This window comes from Peromyscus maniculatus, chromosome 8 (assembly GCF_049852395.1).
Source record: "Peromyscus maniculatus bairdii isolate BWxNUB_F1_BW_parent chromosome 8, HU_Pman_BW_mat_3.1, whole genome shotgun sequence".
NCBI classification, from domain to species: Eukaryota; Metazoa; Chordata; class Mammalia; order Rodentia; family Cricetidae; genus Peromyscus; species Peromyscus maniculatus.
Genome location: NC_134859.1, coordinates 14,652,657 through 14,671,743, shown reverse-complemented (window position 1 = coordinate 14,671,743; position 19,087 = coordinate 14,652,657). Strand labels below are relative to the sequence as shown.

At 42.1% G+C, this 19,087-nt stretch overlaps 1 protein-coding gene across 4 annotated transcripts in view; it reads right to left on the bottom strand.

Moving 5' to 3' along the window:
- Ranbp17 (RAN binding protein 17) overlaps nt 1-18,840 on the bottom strand; it is a 340,305-nt gene extending 321,465 nt beyond the window's left edge. For 2 of the 4 annotated variants that reach the window (XR_013053188.1, XR_006075264.2), the window contains exons 1-3: nt 18,603-18,754; nt 5,260-5,406; nt 1,198-1,288 (exon numbers count right to left, since the gene is read on the bottom strand). Coding sequence is in view for 2 of the 4 variants with exons in the window: in XM_015997609.3 (XP_015853095.2) it covers nt 1,198-1,288; nt 5,260-5,406; nt 18,603-18,620 (256 nt within the window). In the remaining 2 variants the exon portion in view is untranslated. Of the gene's footprint in view, nt 1-1,197; nt 1,289-5,259; nt 5,407-18,602 lie in introns of all 4 variants that reach the window. The other 2 variants (XM_015997609.3, XM_006978884.3) reach the window with 2 other exon arrangements.
- Nucleotides 18,841-19,087: the final 247 nt, after the last annotated feature.

Sequence of the window (19,087 nt, the reverse complement as noted above, 5' to 3'; positions counted from 1 at the left end):
AGGGGAGGCTGCCCACGAGGGGAAGCAGGGAGTATAAGGGCACTCTAGTTTCTGTTCAGTTTTGCTAAGAACCCAGAAGTTCTCTAAAAAATTCAGTCTAGCCGGGCGGTGATGGCGCACGCCTTTAATCCCAGCACTCGGGAGGCAGAGCCAAGCAGATCTCAGTGAGTTCTAGGCCAGCCTGGGCTACCAAGTGAGTTCCAGGAAAGGTGCAAAGCTACACAGAGAAACCCTGTCTCGAAAAACAAAAACAAAAAAAATCAGTCTAATTAAAATATGTCCTAAGTTTCATGACTCAGGCTGACATTGTTTGAACCACTGTTTTTTTAGATGCAAATGTATCTCTTGCTCTCTTAAGTGTAGCACTTTCTGCAGACTGAAGAACTTTCTGAAGACTGTTAGGAAACGAGACAAACTATATCACTGCATGGTTCTGACTAGTGAATTTTGATCTTAAAGATTCATAACACATCAGATATCTTCATTTTTCTAATATAGAAATATAAATAATATTAACTGAGTCTGAAGAACAGAAATGAGACAATAATTTGTTTCTATTACAAAGAAAAAGTAATCTCGTACCCCAATTATTAGGTTTGTCCATATGAAATACAAACTTACACATATATAAAAATGTGAAGTGTATTGCTCCCAAAACACATAAAGAGCTACTCTATAGTATCAATCCTGTTCTGACTATAGGTAGGAATCAACTATTGGTTTTAAATGTATCCAAACTGGCGCTGGTATAGCAACCTGAGCAATATTGCAGAGCTGGTTTCTTTCTGGGCATTCAGTTGCCTATCAATGAAGAGCATGGACTCTATGGAGATTTAAGGAATGTGAATGACAGCTCTCTTCCCAGTTATGTGATCCTGAGCTGGTCAGAACCCATCATCTCCAATTTACCCATTTGTAAAATGAGGATAACGCATCAATTTTTTTTAGAGGATAAAATATGATGGTGAAAATCTTAACAAATACCACATACACAAGATACAATTATTAAATTAACAAAATTTTATAATTACATATTGCCTTATCTATCATGTCACCATCACTGCATGAAGATGGTTTAATTATCCATCTTAAAATAATAATAAAACTAAATTACAAGCCTAATAAAAACTCAGCAAATTTAAAAGAAAATTTTTATTTTTAAAATATAATTTGTTAAAAAATTAATGAATCACTTACTGATGTCTATCCTCTGTTCTACAGGTAAAGGATTCATTCGGGTAACAAGTTTTGAAAGACATGTTGCTGCAAGGAGCTGAGCATAGGATGTCTGTAAAAAACAGTAATTTTTGTTATCACAAAAATAGAATAGTCAAAATATAAGAAATTTTTCTAAGCAAAAAGAATAATTTTTTTGAGTTCTTTAAAGTAACAGATTTATAATGAATAAAATACATGTACTTGAAATACACTCTGTAGACCTATGAACATGCACAATCTCTCATAAAAGACCATCAGCTGAATGAAGTGTACAGAGCCATCTCAACAGCACCAGGTAAATGGGAAAAATCAATGTCTAAGTAAGTTCAAATAAAACACTCTTAATATGGCCTGTAGTTCTGCACACTCTGCGCTCATGCTACCACCAAATGCCCCTGGAGCCACACTTCAGAAGGCTGTGGCCACAACAGCTTTCCAGTGCCTCCCCCACCATGATTTCTGTGTTCCTTCAGATTTATGTCTGGCCATCATTTTTCATTTTTGTTTAAAGATTTGTATTTTTAATTTGTGTTTATGTATGTGTGCTCACATGAGTTTATGTGCACCACATGTGTGCAGGTGTTCTCAGAGGTCAGAGGTTGTCAAATTCCTGGAATGGAGTTACAGGCAGTTAGTTGTGAAGCACCTGATGTGAGTGCTGTGAACTGACCCTGGGTCTCACAAAGAAAAGCAAGTGCTTGTAACCTCTGATCATCTTTCTAGCCTCACCACCAATTTTTAAATACTCCACAGTGTGTTCAAACTCTAATAAATTCATGTTCATCCTTCAAAATTCACTTCATAAACTCATTCTCCTCCCACAAATTTCTTACCAAAATTGTATTTTTTCTCTAGACTTCAAGTTGGAAAAAAAATCCACAAACCAGATTCTATTTTTGCATAGCCTGTGAGCTAAAAATGGTTTTCAGTTTTAAACCAATGAAAACAATTTAAAAATAGTATTTTGTAACATATAAAAAGTAGGTACAATCTCAACTTTAGTGTGATGAAATTTATGACACACAAAGCCTTGCCCAGTGTTTACCTGTTGTCCATGGCTGCCTGCATGTGTAATGGCAGACCTTAGCAGCTAAAACTGACCCTGTGTATGCTCAAATCCAGCTGCTGCTCATGTGCCACAAACAGCAGTGATACAACTCCAGTTTCTAGAGTGTCACAGGAACTGAGCCAACATGAGACATACCTTTCATTATATCAATGTATATCCACCATGTCAAAGAAGGAAAAGTGGACTTTAAATGTCTAAATTTCATAGCACAGTAATAAATTAGTGGTAGATCAGTGAGCTTTTCTCCAATGGTGCTACAGTTACCTTGTCCTAAAAGAATATACATTGACCTTTTCAAATTAAGCAGTCATTACGATATTTCCAAATTAAAGTCAATAGTCTTTCTGAAATTTAAAACAGACTATGTCAGAACAGCAGTTTCTCAAAAAAAAAGGTTTACAAGGGGCTATTGCTTCAGTCAAGTAAAGGAAGCAACTTACTAATGATGACTTAAATCACCATGTTTTACTGCAGCAGCTAGGTGTAGAGAAAATAGAGAAGTTAGGTGTAGAGAAAATAGACTTCACTACCTTTCAGTGAGAAGGCACTACAGCAACATGAGAATAACTTAAAGGCAAGGCAAGGGAACTGCAAAGGTTATCATTGGCTTTCAATGAATGGGTTGAGGTTACTACTAACTGTTCATGCTATTAATGCTCCTGACACTTGCATCTACTTACTCCAGAAGTCAAGGAAGAATGGGAAGCAAGTAAAGAGCAGCTATCTTTCATGAAGCATCTGTGGAACTACAGGCCAGAATATTCTCAAAGGAGCTGAGGAAGCATTAATTAAATATAAACCTTAGGTAGACTCTGCTACACACCTGTGACAACAGTATATGAACAGAAAAGGGCTTAGCTGGTCAAATCCACAAAGCTTGTAAGTAATAATAATAATAGTAATTTTTGAAGCCTGTACTATTCACTTTATATTAGCATTTATTCTGGAGTTGTATCTGAATCTCTCCTAACTGAATGAACCAGGAGTGTTCCTTTACTTTTGTGAGCTCATCTTCCACTGACTTGCCCCTAACGAAGTAAACTAATAGCTTGTCAGAGACAAATTGGATTTCTTTTTTTTTTTTTTGGTTTTTCGAGACAGGGTTTCTCTGTATAGCTTTGCGCCTTTCCTGGAACTCACTTGGTAGCCCAGGCTGGCCTCGAACTCACAGAGATCCGCCTGGCTCTGCCTCCCTAGTGCTGGGATTAAAGGCGTGCGCCACCACCGCCCGGCTCTTTTTTTTTTTTAAGCTCAGGTCTGAGAGTAAAATTTCATAGACAAAACAAAGTCACTATTTTTCACTATTAAATGGGTTTAGAAATTACTTTCTACAACAAACTTGTTCTCTCAACGAGTCCAGCCTAGTGCCTCATGTGAAGGGATAGCACTTGTACAGGGAACACCTAAACAGGGGAGGGCAGGGTGAGTGACAGCCCAGTCACTCGGGTCACACTGGCTGCGTCACAGGACTGCAGGCCATTCCACACGTTCCTGCACTGAGAAAAGCTAAAACAAGTAGTAAAGCTCCGCCCCAAACACGTTTGCTGGGCTCCAGCTACAGTCCCGGCAGCATGTGTAGATACTGATACAAGAGCCATGAAATTTCCATATTTGAAAATCCATTTTGCTGTGCAACTGAGGCCCTTCTACCTAATTCTTAATTGAAAATTATTAATTTGCAACACAATGACAGGCAAAATGGCAACTATCAAGAGGATTTTTAAAAAGCACAGAAATGCCTTCTAAGTGAAAGCATGCACAATGCAGAGCAGACGCCACTGGTATAATGTTTGGCAGCATCTAGGTTTGTGAAGATATTTTCAAAGATATAAAATTTTAGCCAGGATGACAGTGTATACCTTGAATACCAGCACTTTAAAGGCAAAGGCAGGTAGACTACTGTAAATTCAAGGCCGGCCTGGTCTACACAGGGAGTCACAGGTCAGCCAAGGTTCTCACATAGTGAGATCTCGTCTCATGAAAGAAAAAAAAATGTATCATTTCATTACAAAACTGCATGAATATATGAACTATGAACATCTGCAATCAAGTTTAATAACAGGAAACACCAACTTTAAACTCCAATTAATCCCTAACTTTTTATCAGCCAACCTGTATGACTTAAAAAACTACATTCAATAATTAAAATTTGAATTTTACCAACAAAACTTTCAGTATTTGTTTTCTCTAATATTATATGTATACTTATGAAATATCAATTTTGGCTCACAAAGCCTAAATAAAATACTTGGCCCTTTATGGAAAGCTTGTCACTTTTCTGTAAAACATGTCTCTTTCTGTAGTATTCTCCATATCATTTCACACCTTTTTATTTATACATCTGTGTCTAACTACACAGTGAACTACTTTAATTCATGTACATAGGCCAAATAAGCAGTACAGTATTTGGTTATGTTTTAATATGTGCTGACTGCTGAGTCAGCACTCTATTTTCTCTCTCTCTCTCTCTCTCTCTCTCTCTCTCTCCATACATACATACATACATACATACAGATATAGCTATGAATGTCTAGAATGGAGGTATGAAGAGGCAGTGAGCACTCTTCTGAACAATCTTTTGATTTTCTAGAGTTAATCATTACCTACCTACAACATTTGGATTTTTTTTTTTAAGTTATTTCTGAAATATAATTGTTAGGGCTGGGGATGTAACTTGGCAATAGAAAGCTTGCCTAGCAAGGCACTGGTTCATTCCCTAGCACTGCTAAAATAAACATATAAAATGTGACATAAAAGTAGGCCAAGAAGAACCAAGAAACTATTCAACACATTCCTATTTCTACTGTGTGGCTGTTTGCTATGTTTGTTTCCTTGGCTTTCTAGTTCTTTCCCGCTTAACCCCCTTGACAGGAAATTATAATAAATAGACATGGCAAAAGCTATAAGTATCACTGCTAACCACTGCTATCATCATTAACACTGGCCTTTCATGGTATTCATCACATACTTACTGTTCCTTGTTCTAATAAAAGTTGACACTTGCTGAGACATTCTGGGCTGTCAATCAGTTCCAAGAGTGCTTTCTCAGCCTCTATTCTTTCTGTGAGATCAGTCCCTACGTAAAGATGAGTGCACAATGTTTCCAATTCAGCCAAACTCTTCAGAGGGAGAAAAAAAGACATTTGACTTAAATGAAGAAATAAATATATTAAACACAGAAAACGAGATGCAGAAAGGATGCTTATACATTCATTCAATACATAGTTATTAAGCAGCAATGACTCACTTAGCTACAGTAACAAAACAAGAACATCTCCTAGTTCCCCAATTACTTATCTGACTTATGCAATGTAACTTAATTAAACGGGGACGACTCTCTCCTTAAGGAATTAGCAAAGTTATGCCTGAAAAAAAATTGACATATATGCTAAAATGTTCAAAGCCAAGAGTACCTCAAACCTAGGGGTAAACCAGATGAAGAAAAGACTAGAGGGTAGTGTAGGCAAAGGAATAGCATTTACAAGGGCTTGAAATAAAACCAATGTATTCATTTCAAGGCATTAAACATTGGCCAGTACACAGCCAGGAGATGCCCAACAAAGCTAGAGTGGGGTAGGGAGAATGACCACAAACAAGCTGTCAATAGCTCAGCTTATACTCTTCTGTTGTTTCCAATCCTAGCACCCGTAACAAAAGAACTAATGATAATTATATGTACACTGATCTGGGTCTTCTGAACTCAGAGTGCTTCAGGTAATGATTTTTGATCCTGCAATATTTCTAACAACATTCTAACTAATTATTGCACAACTTTTTATAAGCACAAAGACTAACTCATTCTGTCTACACATACAATGCCATCTGATGATATAGAATACATGGAAACAATGAACTACCAAGTGAGATCAGCTTAAAAGAATCTTGTTAAAGCCATTCACTGAAACAAATTATTTTACTTGGCAGAGATTTTAAAAACAGGTAGCCAAATGAACATAATGGGTTATTGCAAAAGAAATGCCAATTTTGTTCCGTTCTGGCCTGAATTTTTAGGCACAGCTTATAGCTGCAGTAGGCTTCACACCCCTCAGATACCCAAGCAACCATTAAAACAGGAGACACCATGACTCCCATCCTTGTTTCCACTTCTCTCTTTTTATCTCCTTCACATTTCCCACTTCCCTATCTGTGACACAACCCAGTAGTGAAGACTAGACCATTTTCAGATAAGAGTCCAAAACTACAGTTTCAAATTGATTCATTAAAGGATCTCACCAGGCATAGTGGCACATACCTGTAACCCCACCATCTGCGAAGATGCAGGAGTACTGTCCTATGTTCATCAATTCACTAAGAGTTAGTGAGGCTGAGTGGTATGCACAGAGCATATTTTATAATACTGTAAAGAACTATACCCCTAAAAGACAGGTCTAATTCCTAACCCTCAGAGTCTATGAATAAAATCTTCATTAGAAATTGGGTCTTTATAAACCCTTAGTTAAGGAATTTAGAAGAAATCATCCTAGATCTGCAGTGGGCACTAAATCTAACTCTAAACCCAATTACTGGCATCCTTATAAGGAAGGGCATCATTGCATATTTCTATAATCCCAGCATTCAGGAGGCTGAGTCAAGAAGACTGAGAATTCAAGGCTATCCTGGGCTTCATAGGAAATTTCTAAACAAAGTAAAGAAGTCTTTTCTGAAGGGGGGAGTAGGCACTGGCTCCCTTCCCTGTCCAGTGGAACTTTCCCCAGAACTGGATGCAAATATGACAAAGACTGATCAGAAAGCTGGGACATGCCTTCTCTCAGTGCACCAATACAGCTGGGACATGTGAGTGCCTGGCTGGGACTCTTAAAGCATTATGAAATTTGACAGTGAGACACAGAGCCCCAAACACAGAATGTTCTTGTAGGTACTTCCTAAAGTTCACTTCCTAATGTTCACTTCCCTAAAGTATCATTTGCACCCTCATAAAACTCCTTGCAAAGGTAACTTTCATGAACATGGAAGTTGGTCATACTTTTAATGGTCATTATCACCACTCTCTCTGAAAAAAAAAAAAAAGAGAGAGAGTCATTTTCTGGAGAGAGGAAAGGAGAGGAAGGGAGACATTTCAGATGCAGAGATATAGAGGAAAAGGCCACAGCAAGACAGGCAGAGACTGGAGAGTCACATGTAAAACCAAGAAGCACCAAAGCTGCCAAAGCGGTGAGACACTAGGGCAGAAGCCTCCAGAAGAAACCAACCCCATTTGCCCTTTGTCAGTCCTCTGGTGTTCAGAACTGAGAATAAAGTTGAGTTGTAAGTCACCCCATTTGTAGCATTTGTTACAAAAGACCTAGGAAACTAGCATTTAAAAATATATAAATGTTAATATTAATCAAGTCAATGATATCTAATTACCTATGTAATCCTATTAAGAAATACTGTGGAAAGGTCTGGATGTTATTTGCTTTGCTATATTGATTTAATAAACTTTAAGACAGAAAGACAGGTATATAGTTAGTGTTCAGTCGACATTACCAATCACCCTTTTTCTCCAAAGATGTTTCAAATTACTTTAAAATTGTTTTGTTTTGTGTGTGTGTGTGTGTGTGTGTGCATATATATGAGTGTTTTAGCATTTATTTGTATGTATATGGGTGTTTTATTTGCATGTACGTCTGTGCACTACATGCATGTACTGCCTTCAGAAGGGGGCTTTGGATCCCCTGGAACTGTTAGCCATATTCTGGGTGCTGGGAATCAAGCCCAGATCCTCTGGAAGAGCATCCAGTGTTCTTAACCACTGAGTCATCTCTTCAGGCCCAATATCTAAAATTAACAAATGCAAAGTGGTACAAAATTGAAAGGGGAAAGTTCAAACTTTTATAAAAGATTTGAAGGGGCACCAAGTTTTGTAATGGTTTAAAAAAAAAAAAATCTGGTATGTTAAACGTTAAACCTTTCCAAACAGATAGATTCTTGCCCTTGTAGAAAAGTATTATCCAGACATTGCTAACCAAGCAATCTTCTGATTAGCACTTGGTTTTTCCAGAGAACCTATCGATAGTCATTTTATCTTTCTCGGTAGACTGGTAATTTTTCAACTTAGTTTTATAAGCCGATGTCTGAGAATGTGGTGAGAATGTCTCAGAAATGCATCCTGCCCAATCTGCTGACATGTCTGGATTGTTAAAACCGCTATACGGTATCAACATTCGGGTCTAGTGCCAACATTAGAAGCATACATAAATGATAAGTACAATGAGAAGAACTGGCCCTGGAAAACCTCCAAGAGTAACTATCAAATATGAACAGAAAGCACCCACTGTAATACCCTAGTAGACAATGATACGATCTTGCCTTCAGATTAAATACAGATCTTCTTAGCCAGGCATGGTGGCACCATTCTTTAATCCCAGCACTCAAAAGGCACTGAACTTGAAGCCTACTGGTCTACACCGTGAATTCCAGGTCAGACAGGGCTAAACAGTGAGGCCTTGTCTCAAAAAAAGCCAAACGCAAAGAAAAAACCCAAGATCTTCCCAATTTTATGGATGTATTTCTTTATATCTGACATACAATTATTGGCCCCCAAATATGATTTCTTTCTATACAAAAAGTCTTGCATTAATCTCCATCAACAGATGAATACTAAGGCAAAACCATGCAACAAAAATATGCTCACATGGTGCTTTGTTACTAGGAAGCAGGTTACTGGCTCCTTGACTAGGTGGAAGGGACAGCAAAGAAGGGAGGAAGGGAGGAGAAGGCAGTCAGGAGGACAGCAAAGAAGGGAGGAGGGGAGGGAGGAGAAGGCAGTCAGGAGGACAGCAAAGAAGGGAGGGAGGACGGGAGGAGAAGGCAGTCAGGAGGACAGCAAAGAAGGGAGGAGGGGAGGGAGGAGAAGGCAGTCAGGAGGACAGCAAAGAAGGGAGGAGGGGAGGGAGGAGAAGGCAGTCAGGAGGACAGCAAAGAAGGGAGGGAGGACGGGAGGAGAAGGCAGTCAGGAGGACAGCAAAGAAGGGAGGGAGGAGGGGAGGAGAAGGCAGTCAGGAGGGCAGCAAAGAAGTCTAAGAGCACAGGGAAACATATGTGAGCAATGGCTATTTTCATATTTTAGTGACAATTTCATAGATGTACACATATGCCAAAACTCATGCTATTGCAGTTTAAACATGTGTATTTTATTATGTACCATTATATTTCAATAAAAAAGCTTCTGTTCCAGAAAACACAACAAAAATTGCTAATAATCTTTAAAAACATAAACCTCGCCGGGCAGTGGTGGTGCATGCCTTTAATCTCAGCACTCGGGAGGCAGAGCCAGGCAGATCTCTGTGAGTTCGAGGCCAGCCTGGGCTACCAAGTGAGTTCCAGGAAAGGCGCAAAGCTACACAGAGAAACCCTGTCTCGAAAAACCAAAAAAAAATAATAATAATAAAATAAAATAAAATAAAAAAATAAAAACATAAACCTCAAATATCCCACTACAATAGACTCTAAAGTTCTTTTCAATTACTTCCCTGTATCTTTCCTGCCTTCTGGAATCAAGCTTCGTTGACTGCCACTCATATACACTGCCTTCAGTTTGAGGTTACTTGTCTCCTACATACTGTTCTTCTTCTGTTAGTTGAGCATCCCTGAAGGATTATTCCTGGGCCTCTTGGAACTAACTCTTCCTTCAACAATGAACTGGATATTACATTGGTGCAAAAGGAATTGCAGGTTTGGACTGTGAATTTCAAATAATTATAACTAGGTTTAAAACAACATTATTAATCAAAATATGAACCATTACAAACTAATATATTTTTGCCAATAAGAAATAATTTTATTTACTCCTTTAGACCCATGCTTTGAAATTAAGACAAATTCTTAGAAAGCAATTTCCTCATCCTACGGGTTAAAAAGTGATTTTTCATTGTAAAACACTGTCAAGGTACTTGAAGTGGTAGTCAGTTGGCAAGAGGTCAAGTAAACATAGTGGATGAGGCAAAAGTCAACGACTGAAGCATGCATCCATCGTGCAGCTTGCAGTCTAGGTTTGTCCTGGAGAAGGCCTTTTCTGAACACTGACCAATGCCAACTATGGGTGCTACAGCTTCTGGTGCACATGTCATGGATTGCTGAGCATGCTTCTCAGATGTAGTGGTTTGACCAGAATTCAGTTGGTAGTGGATCAGACTAGCAGCAGACCACCCAACTGTGACCACGACCTTCTTATGGTACAAGTTTGGCTCTGGGAAGTACTTTGGATTCTCCTTAGTCCAACCACTGAGCTAGTCATCAGCAATTGTCATATATAATCCATTTTTCTGTCAGATGTCACAATCTGATCAAGAAATGGTTCATCATTGTTGTAAAGAATAAGAGAGACACCAATTCAAAACATTTTTTCTAAAAAATGTTTGATCGGCTCATGAGGAATCTATTTACCAAGCTTCTCTGCCTTTCCAATTTGCTTCGAATGTCAAATGACCATGAATGGTCCACACTGAGTTCTCTGGCAACTTCTCCACAGTTGTAAGAGGATCAGTTTCAATGATTGCTTTCCATGAATCATTGTCAACTTCTGATGGCCAGGCACACTGCTCCTCAATTTCAGGGCTCTCAATCCCTTTGCAAACTTTACTGAACCACCACTGCACTATATATTCATTAGCAGTTCATGGGCCAAATGCTCTGTTGAAATTGTCTCTGCTGCCATTGACCCATTTTATACTTGAACAAAAAAAAATGTCTACAGATGGCTTAACAGGTAGCTGGAACCCATGTAAAAAGAGAACCTACTACACAAAGCTGTAGTTTAACCTCCACACATGCACCACAGCACATACACAGTAACTGTGGTAGTCTGAATGTAATTGCCTCCATAAGCTCACAGGGAGTGGCGATATTAGAAGGTGTGGCTTTGTTGGAGTAGGTGTGGCCGTTTTGGAGGAAGTGTGCCACTGGAGGCAGGCTTTGAGGTCTCATGTATGCTCAAGTCACACCAGTGTCTCAGTTCACTTCTTGTTGCCTGTTGATCAAGATGTACAACTCTCAGCTACCGTTCCAGCACCATGTCTACCTGCATGCTGCCATGTTTCCCACCATGATAATAATGGACTAAACCTCTGAACTGTAAGCCAGCTCCAGTTAAATGTTTTCCTTTGTAAGAGTTGCTGTGGTCATGGTGTCTCTTCACAGCAATAGTAATCCTAAGACAGACATAAACAACTAAAATTTTAAAAATCACTCCAATTTGCTTTTTGTTTTCAACATTTCCGTAATAGAAATCTAAAATAAACACTAATGTCACTAGCAAAAAGCATACAGTGAGAAATGCATATTAAAATGATTCACAACATAACCATGTGTTAAGCATATCAAATGACAAATTTCCACAATGCAAAACTACAGTACTTTTGCAACAACCAAATAGTTCTTTAGGTGCCTCACAGTTTATAGTAGTCTCATCTTAAGCTAATTCTGAAAACCAGAATCCTGCAAACTACATAATTTTAGTGTGCCCATTTCACAGGTAGAAAAACTGAAATTGACAGGGCACATATATGTAAGTTGCACAAGAGTCATAGAGTAAACAGACAAAGCTGAGCCAATGACAAGTCTATATATGCAGCAGGCACCTCCCTCACCCTCTGCCATCCTGCCACTCTATTCCTCAGCTACCGTCTACCTTCAACAGTGTCTAATTCCTACTTTTAACCTACCCTGACGTATGTCTACAAAAGCTTTCCAGAAAGGTACTAAAAATAACACCCAACCAGCAGAAACCGAATTAGACATCACTCCAGCAGATTTCCAGTCCAAGTGTCCCTTTCCAGTGGTGCTAGAGTTCCAGACCAGGACCTACACTCACAAGCTTCATGCTATCTTCTGCTTCCCCTATCCTTAGTTCCTCTTGCAATTGGGGAGCATTTCAGTAGAGCAATGGGAGCTTCCAGGAATCTATGAGGGTGACCCTAGCTAAGACTCTTAGTAATGGGTGACTCAGAGCCTGGCCATCTTCTGTAACCAGGTAAGGCCTCAAGTGGAGGGTCTGGGACACCAACCTAGATACAAAACCTACAATTTGTTCTGCCTGCAAGATGTGCTGGGGTGAAGGTGGCACAGTCCTTGGGCAAGTGGCCAAGCAACCAATGACTGGTGCAGCTTAAAATCCATGCCACAAGAGGGAGCCCATGCCTGACACTGTCTGGAGGGCCAGGACCCAGAGGCTGGACAGCCCAGAGACCTAGGAAAGAACCAAACACAACTGGCCAAAAAAAAAAAAAAAAAGTCAATGAAATGATTCCTAATGATATTCTGCTATACTTGTAGACCAGAGCCTAGCATATTCATCATCGAAGAAGCTTCATCCAGCAACTGATGAGAGCAGATACAGACACCCACAGCCAAACATTATGTGGAGCTCAGGGATTCCTGCAGAAGAGGGGTAAGAAGGATTATAGGGGGCCAAGGACTACACACACACACACACACACACACACACAAAAAAAAAAAAAAAAAACACAAAATCAACTAACTAAGGCTCATCAGGGCTCACAGAGACTCCAACAACCAGAAAGTCTACATGGGACTGACCTAGACCCTCCCATATATGTTATGGTTGTGGAGCTTGGAGTTCTTGTGGAATTCCTAACAGTGGGAGCAGGGGCTGTTTCTGACTATTTTGATTGCTTTGAGGACCCTTTTCCTCCTCCTGGCTTGCCTCATCCAGCCTTAAGATGAGGAGACATGCCTAGTCTTATTACAACTTGATATGCCATGTTTTGATGATATCCCTGGGAGGCCTGCCCTTTTCTGGGGAAATGGATGAGGAGTGGATGGGTGGGAGGGGACTGGGAGGAGAGAATGAAGGGGAAACTGCAGTTGGGATGTAATATATGAGAGAATAAAAAAAAAAAAAAAGTGGTTGCGGTGGTTTGAAAGAAAATATCACCCAAAGGGAGTGGTACTATTAGGAGGTATGGCCTCATTGGACTAGGTGAGTTCTTGTTGGAAGAAGTGTGTCACTGTGGAGGTAGGCTTTGAGGGCTCATATATGCTCAAGATACCACCCAGTATCACAGACCACTTCCTGTTGCCTGCAAGCCAAGATGTAGAACCCTCAGCTACTTCTCCAGCACCATGTCTGTCTGTGAAGAGGCCAAATGTAACATTAGTGCTGCCATGACAGGCTGCAAACTAACAATACCGGGACTAGGCCTCACTATTACAACAACCAGGAAAAGCAACAAACTGAACCCTGTGGGAGACCAACCAGAATTGAGACAAACAAATACTACTAAATGATATGGAACATAAAGGATAGCTTACATCACTTGTATATAGGTTGCCAATTTCCTTGCAGCAACACCAGTACCAATCCCTGTTTGACAAAACTTCTGTTACCTCACTCCTGCCCAATCAGGAGTTCAACACCCATCTGAATCTGCAATTCCCTGATCCCTCCATCCTTTACTCCTTAAAAACCCTGCCTCAACTGAGCTCAATGCTTCCCTGATCCAACTGCTATTCGAACAGACAGAGAGCCCAAGCTTGAGCTTGCAATAAAGGCTCTTTGCTTTTGCATATGAACTTGGACTCCTGGTGATCTCTGGGCGGGGCTCATGACTCTGGTATAACACCTGCACACCACGTCATACCATGATGATAATGGACTAAACCTCTGACTGTAAGCCACCCCAATTAAATGTTTTTCCTTTGTAAGAGTTGCCGTGGTCATGGTGTCTCTTCACAGCAATAGAAACCCTAACTTTGACTAGAGTATTGCTGTGATAGGCCTGACCATGCTTTTGTTTGAAGGAATATGGACCATGGGAGTATGGATTAGAAAAGCAGTTGAACATTTTAAGTGCTGCTTAATGGGCCATACTAGTAGGAACATGGAAAACAGGGTGCTAAGAGTGAATTGAACTGTAGGGTACTGGCTCAGGAGATTTCAGAGAAGAATTTTATTATGCTGTCTACAGATCACTCTTGTGGTACTTTGATGAGGAAAGTGGCTGCTTTTTGCCCTTGTCCAAAGAGTCTGCCTGAGGTTAAACTGAAAAGTCTTGGATTAATTCCATTGGCAGAAGAAATCTCAAAACAGCCTAATATAGACTCTGTCGTGTGGTTATTAGTGGTAACTCTAGTGAAGATTTATAACTCAAAGGAGCAAGCTGAGCAAGGTAAATTATAAAATGTAAAATTTAAGGAGAAAATGAGCACCCAAAAAATGAAATGGAGCTAAGTCCTGTGTTCAAGGAGATAAACAGCTTAAGAAATGGAATAAAGGGAGTGGTGACCTCAGGGCAAGATCCCACCAGCTAAATTTCCAAATGTGTGAACAAATTAAAGAGAAGTTTAGAGCCAGGTGTGGTAGTGCAGGCCTTCAATCCCAGCACTCAGAAGGTAGAGGATGGTGGCTATCTGAGTTTGAGGCCAGCCTGGTCTACAGAGGAAATTCAGAACAGCCAAGCTTAGGTAGTGAAGGAAATTACTGAAAACAGAAAGCTGGGGAAGATGTAATTGAATGAGGGGGCATCCATATTCCAGCCCCAGCAAGCAGCAGAATTTGGCAGCTTCAGCCACTTGGTTCTGGCTTTAGAGTCAAGGACAGAAGAAAGGCATTATGGAATCTCCGACTGCGACTAAGGAAAGCCACCAAGGTCAGGAACATGTAGGGGTATCCCTGAAGGCCTAGAGAGACTATTGAGTGAAGCTATGAAGTTGAATCCTGGACTGCCCTGGAGACCCCAAGATGTTAGAGAAGCGAGAGGCATGGGATACCTGCTGAGGAAAGCTGCTAACAAGGGGTGAAACCAGTCCAAGAAAGAAGTGTATTGTAGTCAACAAAGCTGAAATGAGCTGGAGATCTGAAGAGTATTTTGACATCAGACATGGAGATGCAGAATTTGGAGTTTGCCCACCTGGTTTTCTGTCTTGCTTTGGTCCAGTATTTCCTCACTATACTCCCTTCCCTACATTTTGGAATGGTAATGTATATTCTGTGCCATTATATGTTGGAAGTATATGATTTGGTTTTTTTATTTTGATTTTATGGGAGATTACAGTTAAGAGATTGCATATATCTCAGAAGCAACTTTATACTTTGGACTTTTTAACATTGTTGAGACTATATAATAGACTATGGGGACTTTTGAAGCTGGACTAAATGCATTTTTGCATTATGATATGGTTATAAGTCTTTGAGAGGGGCCAGGGAGTAAGATATGGTGGTGGTTTGAAAGAAAATGCACCCCAAAGGGAGTGGCACTATTAGGAGGTAAGTAAGGCCTTTTCGGAGTATGTGTGGTCCTGTTGGAGGAAGTGTGTCACTGTGGAGGTAGGGTTTGAGGTCTCATATATGCTCAAGATACCGCCTAGTGTCACAGACCACTTCCTGTTGCCTGCAAGCCAACAAGTAGGACCCTCAGCTCCTTCTCCAGCACCATGCCTGCACCCCACCACATCACACCATGATGATAATGGATTAACCCTCTAAAAATGTAAGCCACCCCAATTAAATGTTTTTCCTTTATAAGAGTTGCCATGGCCATGGTGTCTCTTCACAGCAATAAAAACCCTAACTAGGACAGAAGTCTTGCCCAAAAAGAGGCCTGACCTTTGCCCTCAGTTTCTAGTAGATAATCTATGTCATAGTTAACAGGAGTTATTTTTTTAGGACAAGCACTGACCATACTTGGTAGTCACAATTTCAGGGTTTTGGTTTAGGGTGATGATTTTTGGGTCACAGGTTACCAATGGAACTAGAAATTATCTGTCAAGTCTAATTAATGAAGCTTGATTAAATACTGTGGAAACTAAAGAGTAGGTGAGCCTTCCCACCTTGCAGTGGTACACACAATATGAATGCCAGGAGAACATCCTATCCTGAGAACAAAAGATGTATTTTAGAACCTTCATAGAATATCCTCTATATCCTCCCTTTAGCCAATTTTAATCAGTATTCTTTCCCTAAAATGAATCACAATTATGAATTTGATAGCTTTTGATGAACTCAGTGAGCCCTACTGATGAACCGTCATACCTTGGGGAGGGGCACCCCCCACCATGGGAAATCCCTGAATTTGCCGTTGGTGCCAAAAGGAGTTTTATGGACTGTGTCTTAAACCACAGTCTGGACAACTCCAGGTGCATACCAATTTACTTACACTCATCAAGTTCTACCAACTGTTTCTCTGTAAAGATTCCACTAATACTCAAACATAGTGCAATTAAGTAAAAATCCTCTAATGTGGCCTCCAATGCCCTGGATTTCTCCAGAGGCTGCTTAGGAATGAGTGGAAAGTAAGTAGTACAGGATAAGTCACTGGTCCCGTGGAGTGGGCACAAGCTTTAGAATCTGGCACGCATTTACTGAGTGACCAAAGCTTTCCTAAGTCTCACTAGTAGAACTACAGACAGAAAACATGAAGCAACTATGATGATTAAGAGAGAAAGGGAAAGTATTCCAGTGACTGCCACACTTCAGCCTAACAACTAACTTTCCCGAATCACTTTTCATCACACTAACGTTGTTTATTTCTCAGTCACAACTAGAACATCCAGCCTAAATGGAGATTAGAAAGAATAGCTGACAGTCTTTGACTCCAGAACCATTCAGAGAGCAAATCACTCAGAGTCCACTAAGCTTTTTCCAGTATCATCGTCAGGCTCCCTATCCCATTCTGCCTTTCCTCGTTGTGCTCCTCCACATCCTAGAGATGACCAGGGTCCATTTCTTCTTTGGAGACAGAGCACACCCTAACTCACTGGCTCCTAACTAGCGTGCTTGTGATTGAACCGACCGCGGGAATGATGCCTTCCTCTGCCTTCCAGGAAGCCAGGGCATGGATTCAAGGATAAAAGCACAGATGGCCAGTCCACACTGTGGACATTTATGTCAATGAGCCACATAATTAACTACCAAGTGTGAAAAAGACACTGAAGCAATGCCCTAAAAATAGCACTTTAATGTACATTTCTGAGAATGATTTGACCAGTTTGGACATCAACATCTAATTTTTTTTAATACTGAACTTGGTTATGAAGAGGGCTTCCAGGACTTGGCAATTTATCAGGCACCATCTTTCCAAGTCCAAAAAAGTTCCAAAGTTCTTCCATACCTTCTAATTTACCCAAGACATACCTGCACTATGTATATGATTATCTATTTATGATTCACAGTAAGTTCTCGCTGTAAAAATTCCCCACAGGTCATATTTACTAAAGTGATAATAATTCTGACCTAGGAACCCTTAAACAAACACACAACAACAAAAAGGGGGTTAAGTCAAAACACCAAGTGTGGGTCTATTTCCTAGATGGAAATACCCTAGAAGAAGTAATAAAGCAGTAAGTTCATGTGACCAGAGGATTCTTATAAGTCTACAAGGGGAATGTGACACTTAGACACACTGTCATCAAGTTAAGACTCTGCTACTAAGGTCATCTGTCATCCACAACCTCCCCGGAGCACTTTCTTTTCAAATCAGTCTTAGGATCCAGGAAAGGGCTTTCGCAGTGTATCAAGGTCTTCCACAATTCTTTGCTTTGCCCACACCGTCTTTACGCCTCTGCAGCCTTCCTTTCCTCTTTACCTGGGCAGCTACAGTTCCTACAAGTCCCACGTTCCAGAGACTAAAAGGCAGTTGTTCGCTCAGAGGCGTATGTACCACCAGCAGTAGGAACCAAGTAACAAGTGGAGGTTCCCCTCGGCACACGCGCTGGACTGCCTGTCTGTGCTCCCGCGATATCCCGTGACTAATTCTACCATAACAGTTTTCACGTGTGCGGTAATTACCGCGCGCTCCAAAAGGACAAGGGTGGTAGTGGATGTCGCCCTGCACCCCCAGAACGTTCCGCCTCAGAACAGACACAGTGGGGGAGGCTCAGCAGACGTCAGTGGGACCAAGACCCGCAGAGTGCGGGAGCCACTGGGCAGAAGCCGCCGCATCCCTCCGGCGCAGCCCGCGCCCTGCCCCGAGGCTCCTCCAATGAGGCTGCGCGCTCCCGGCCGCGCCGCGCCCCGACCCGCCCGCCCGCCTCCGGCCAATGACAGCCCTCTAGCCGCGCTCCCGCGCTCCCGCCGCCCCGGCCTCCGAGTTCAGGCTCCCCGGGAGGGCGCGGACCGCGGGCTGAGGGTGAGGGCCGGATGGCTGCCCCTCGGTCCCGGCTCCCTCCTGCCCGGACGCTGCTGCAGCCGTGCCGACGAGGGCGGACTCGGCGGCCCGAGCGCAGCCCGCTCTTCTGAGCCCGCCGCCCCACCGTCCCCGGGCCAGGGGCTGTGCTCGGGGTCGCGGCCTGGGATCCCACCACCACCACCACCACAGCCCGCCGCCGGCGCTCCAGGCCCGCGGCCCGGCACACTGACCTGAAAGTGCAGCGCCATCTTCCCGGAGCGGCGCGGGCCGCGCGGCCCTAGGGCCGAGGGGAGGGGGAGCGAGGGCGCCGCGCGAGCCCGACCGCCGCGGGATCCCCACGCAGCTCGCTCCCTGTGCTCGGCGCGCTCCGCCTGGAGCCGGGAGCGGGAGTGGGCGGGGCTGGCGGGGCGGAGGGGCGTGCCCTCAAGGGCGCCCACGCCCAACTGCCGGTGCGCTCCTGTTGCAACCGCTGCCTCCTCAGGTCTGAGCCTCTGACCTCTGCCCTTTAACCCACCACCGCGACCCAACTGCCCACCATGGCCGCCGACTTTTTTTTTTTTAAGACCCGGTCTCACCAGCCCGGCCTGTAACTATGTGGTCCAGGCTGGCCTCGAACTTGCAGGCTTGCCCTGGCTAACTCTGAAATCTACCATAGACGGGCCAAAGCGACCTCTCAGCAGTGGAGAGTACCCACAAGCTCACAGCTGCCTGCAGC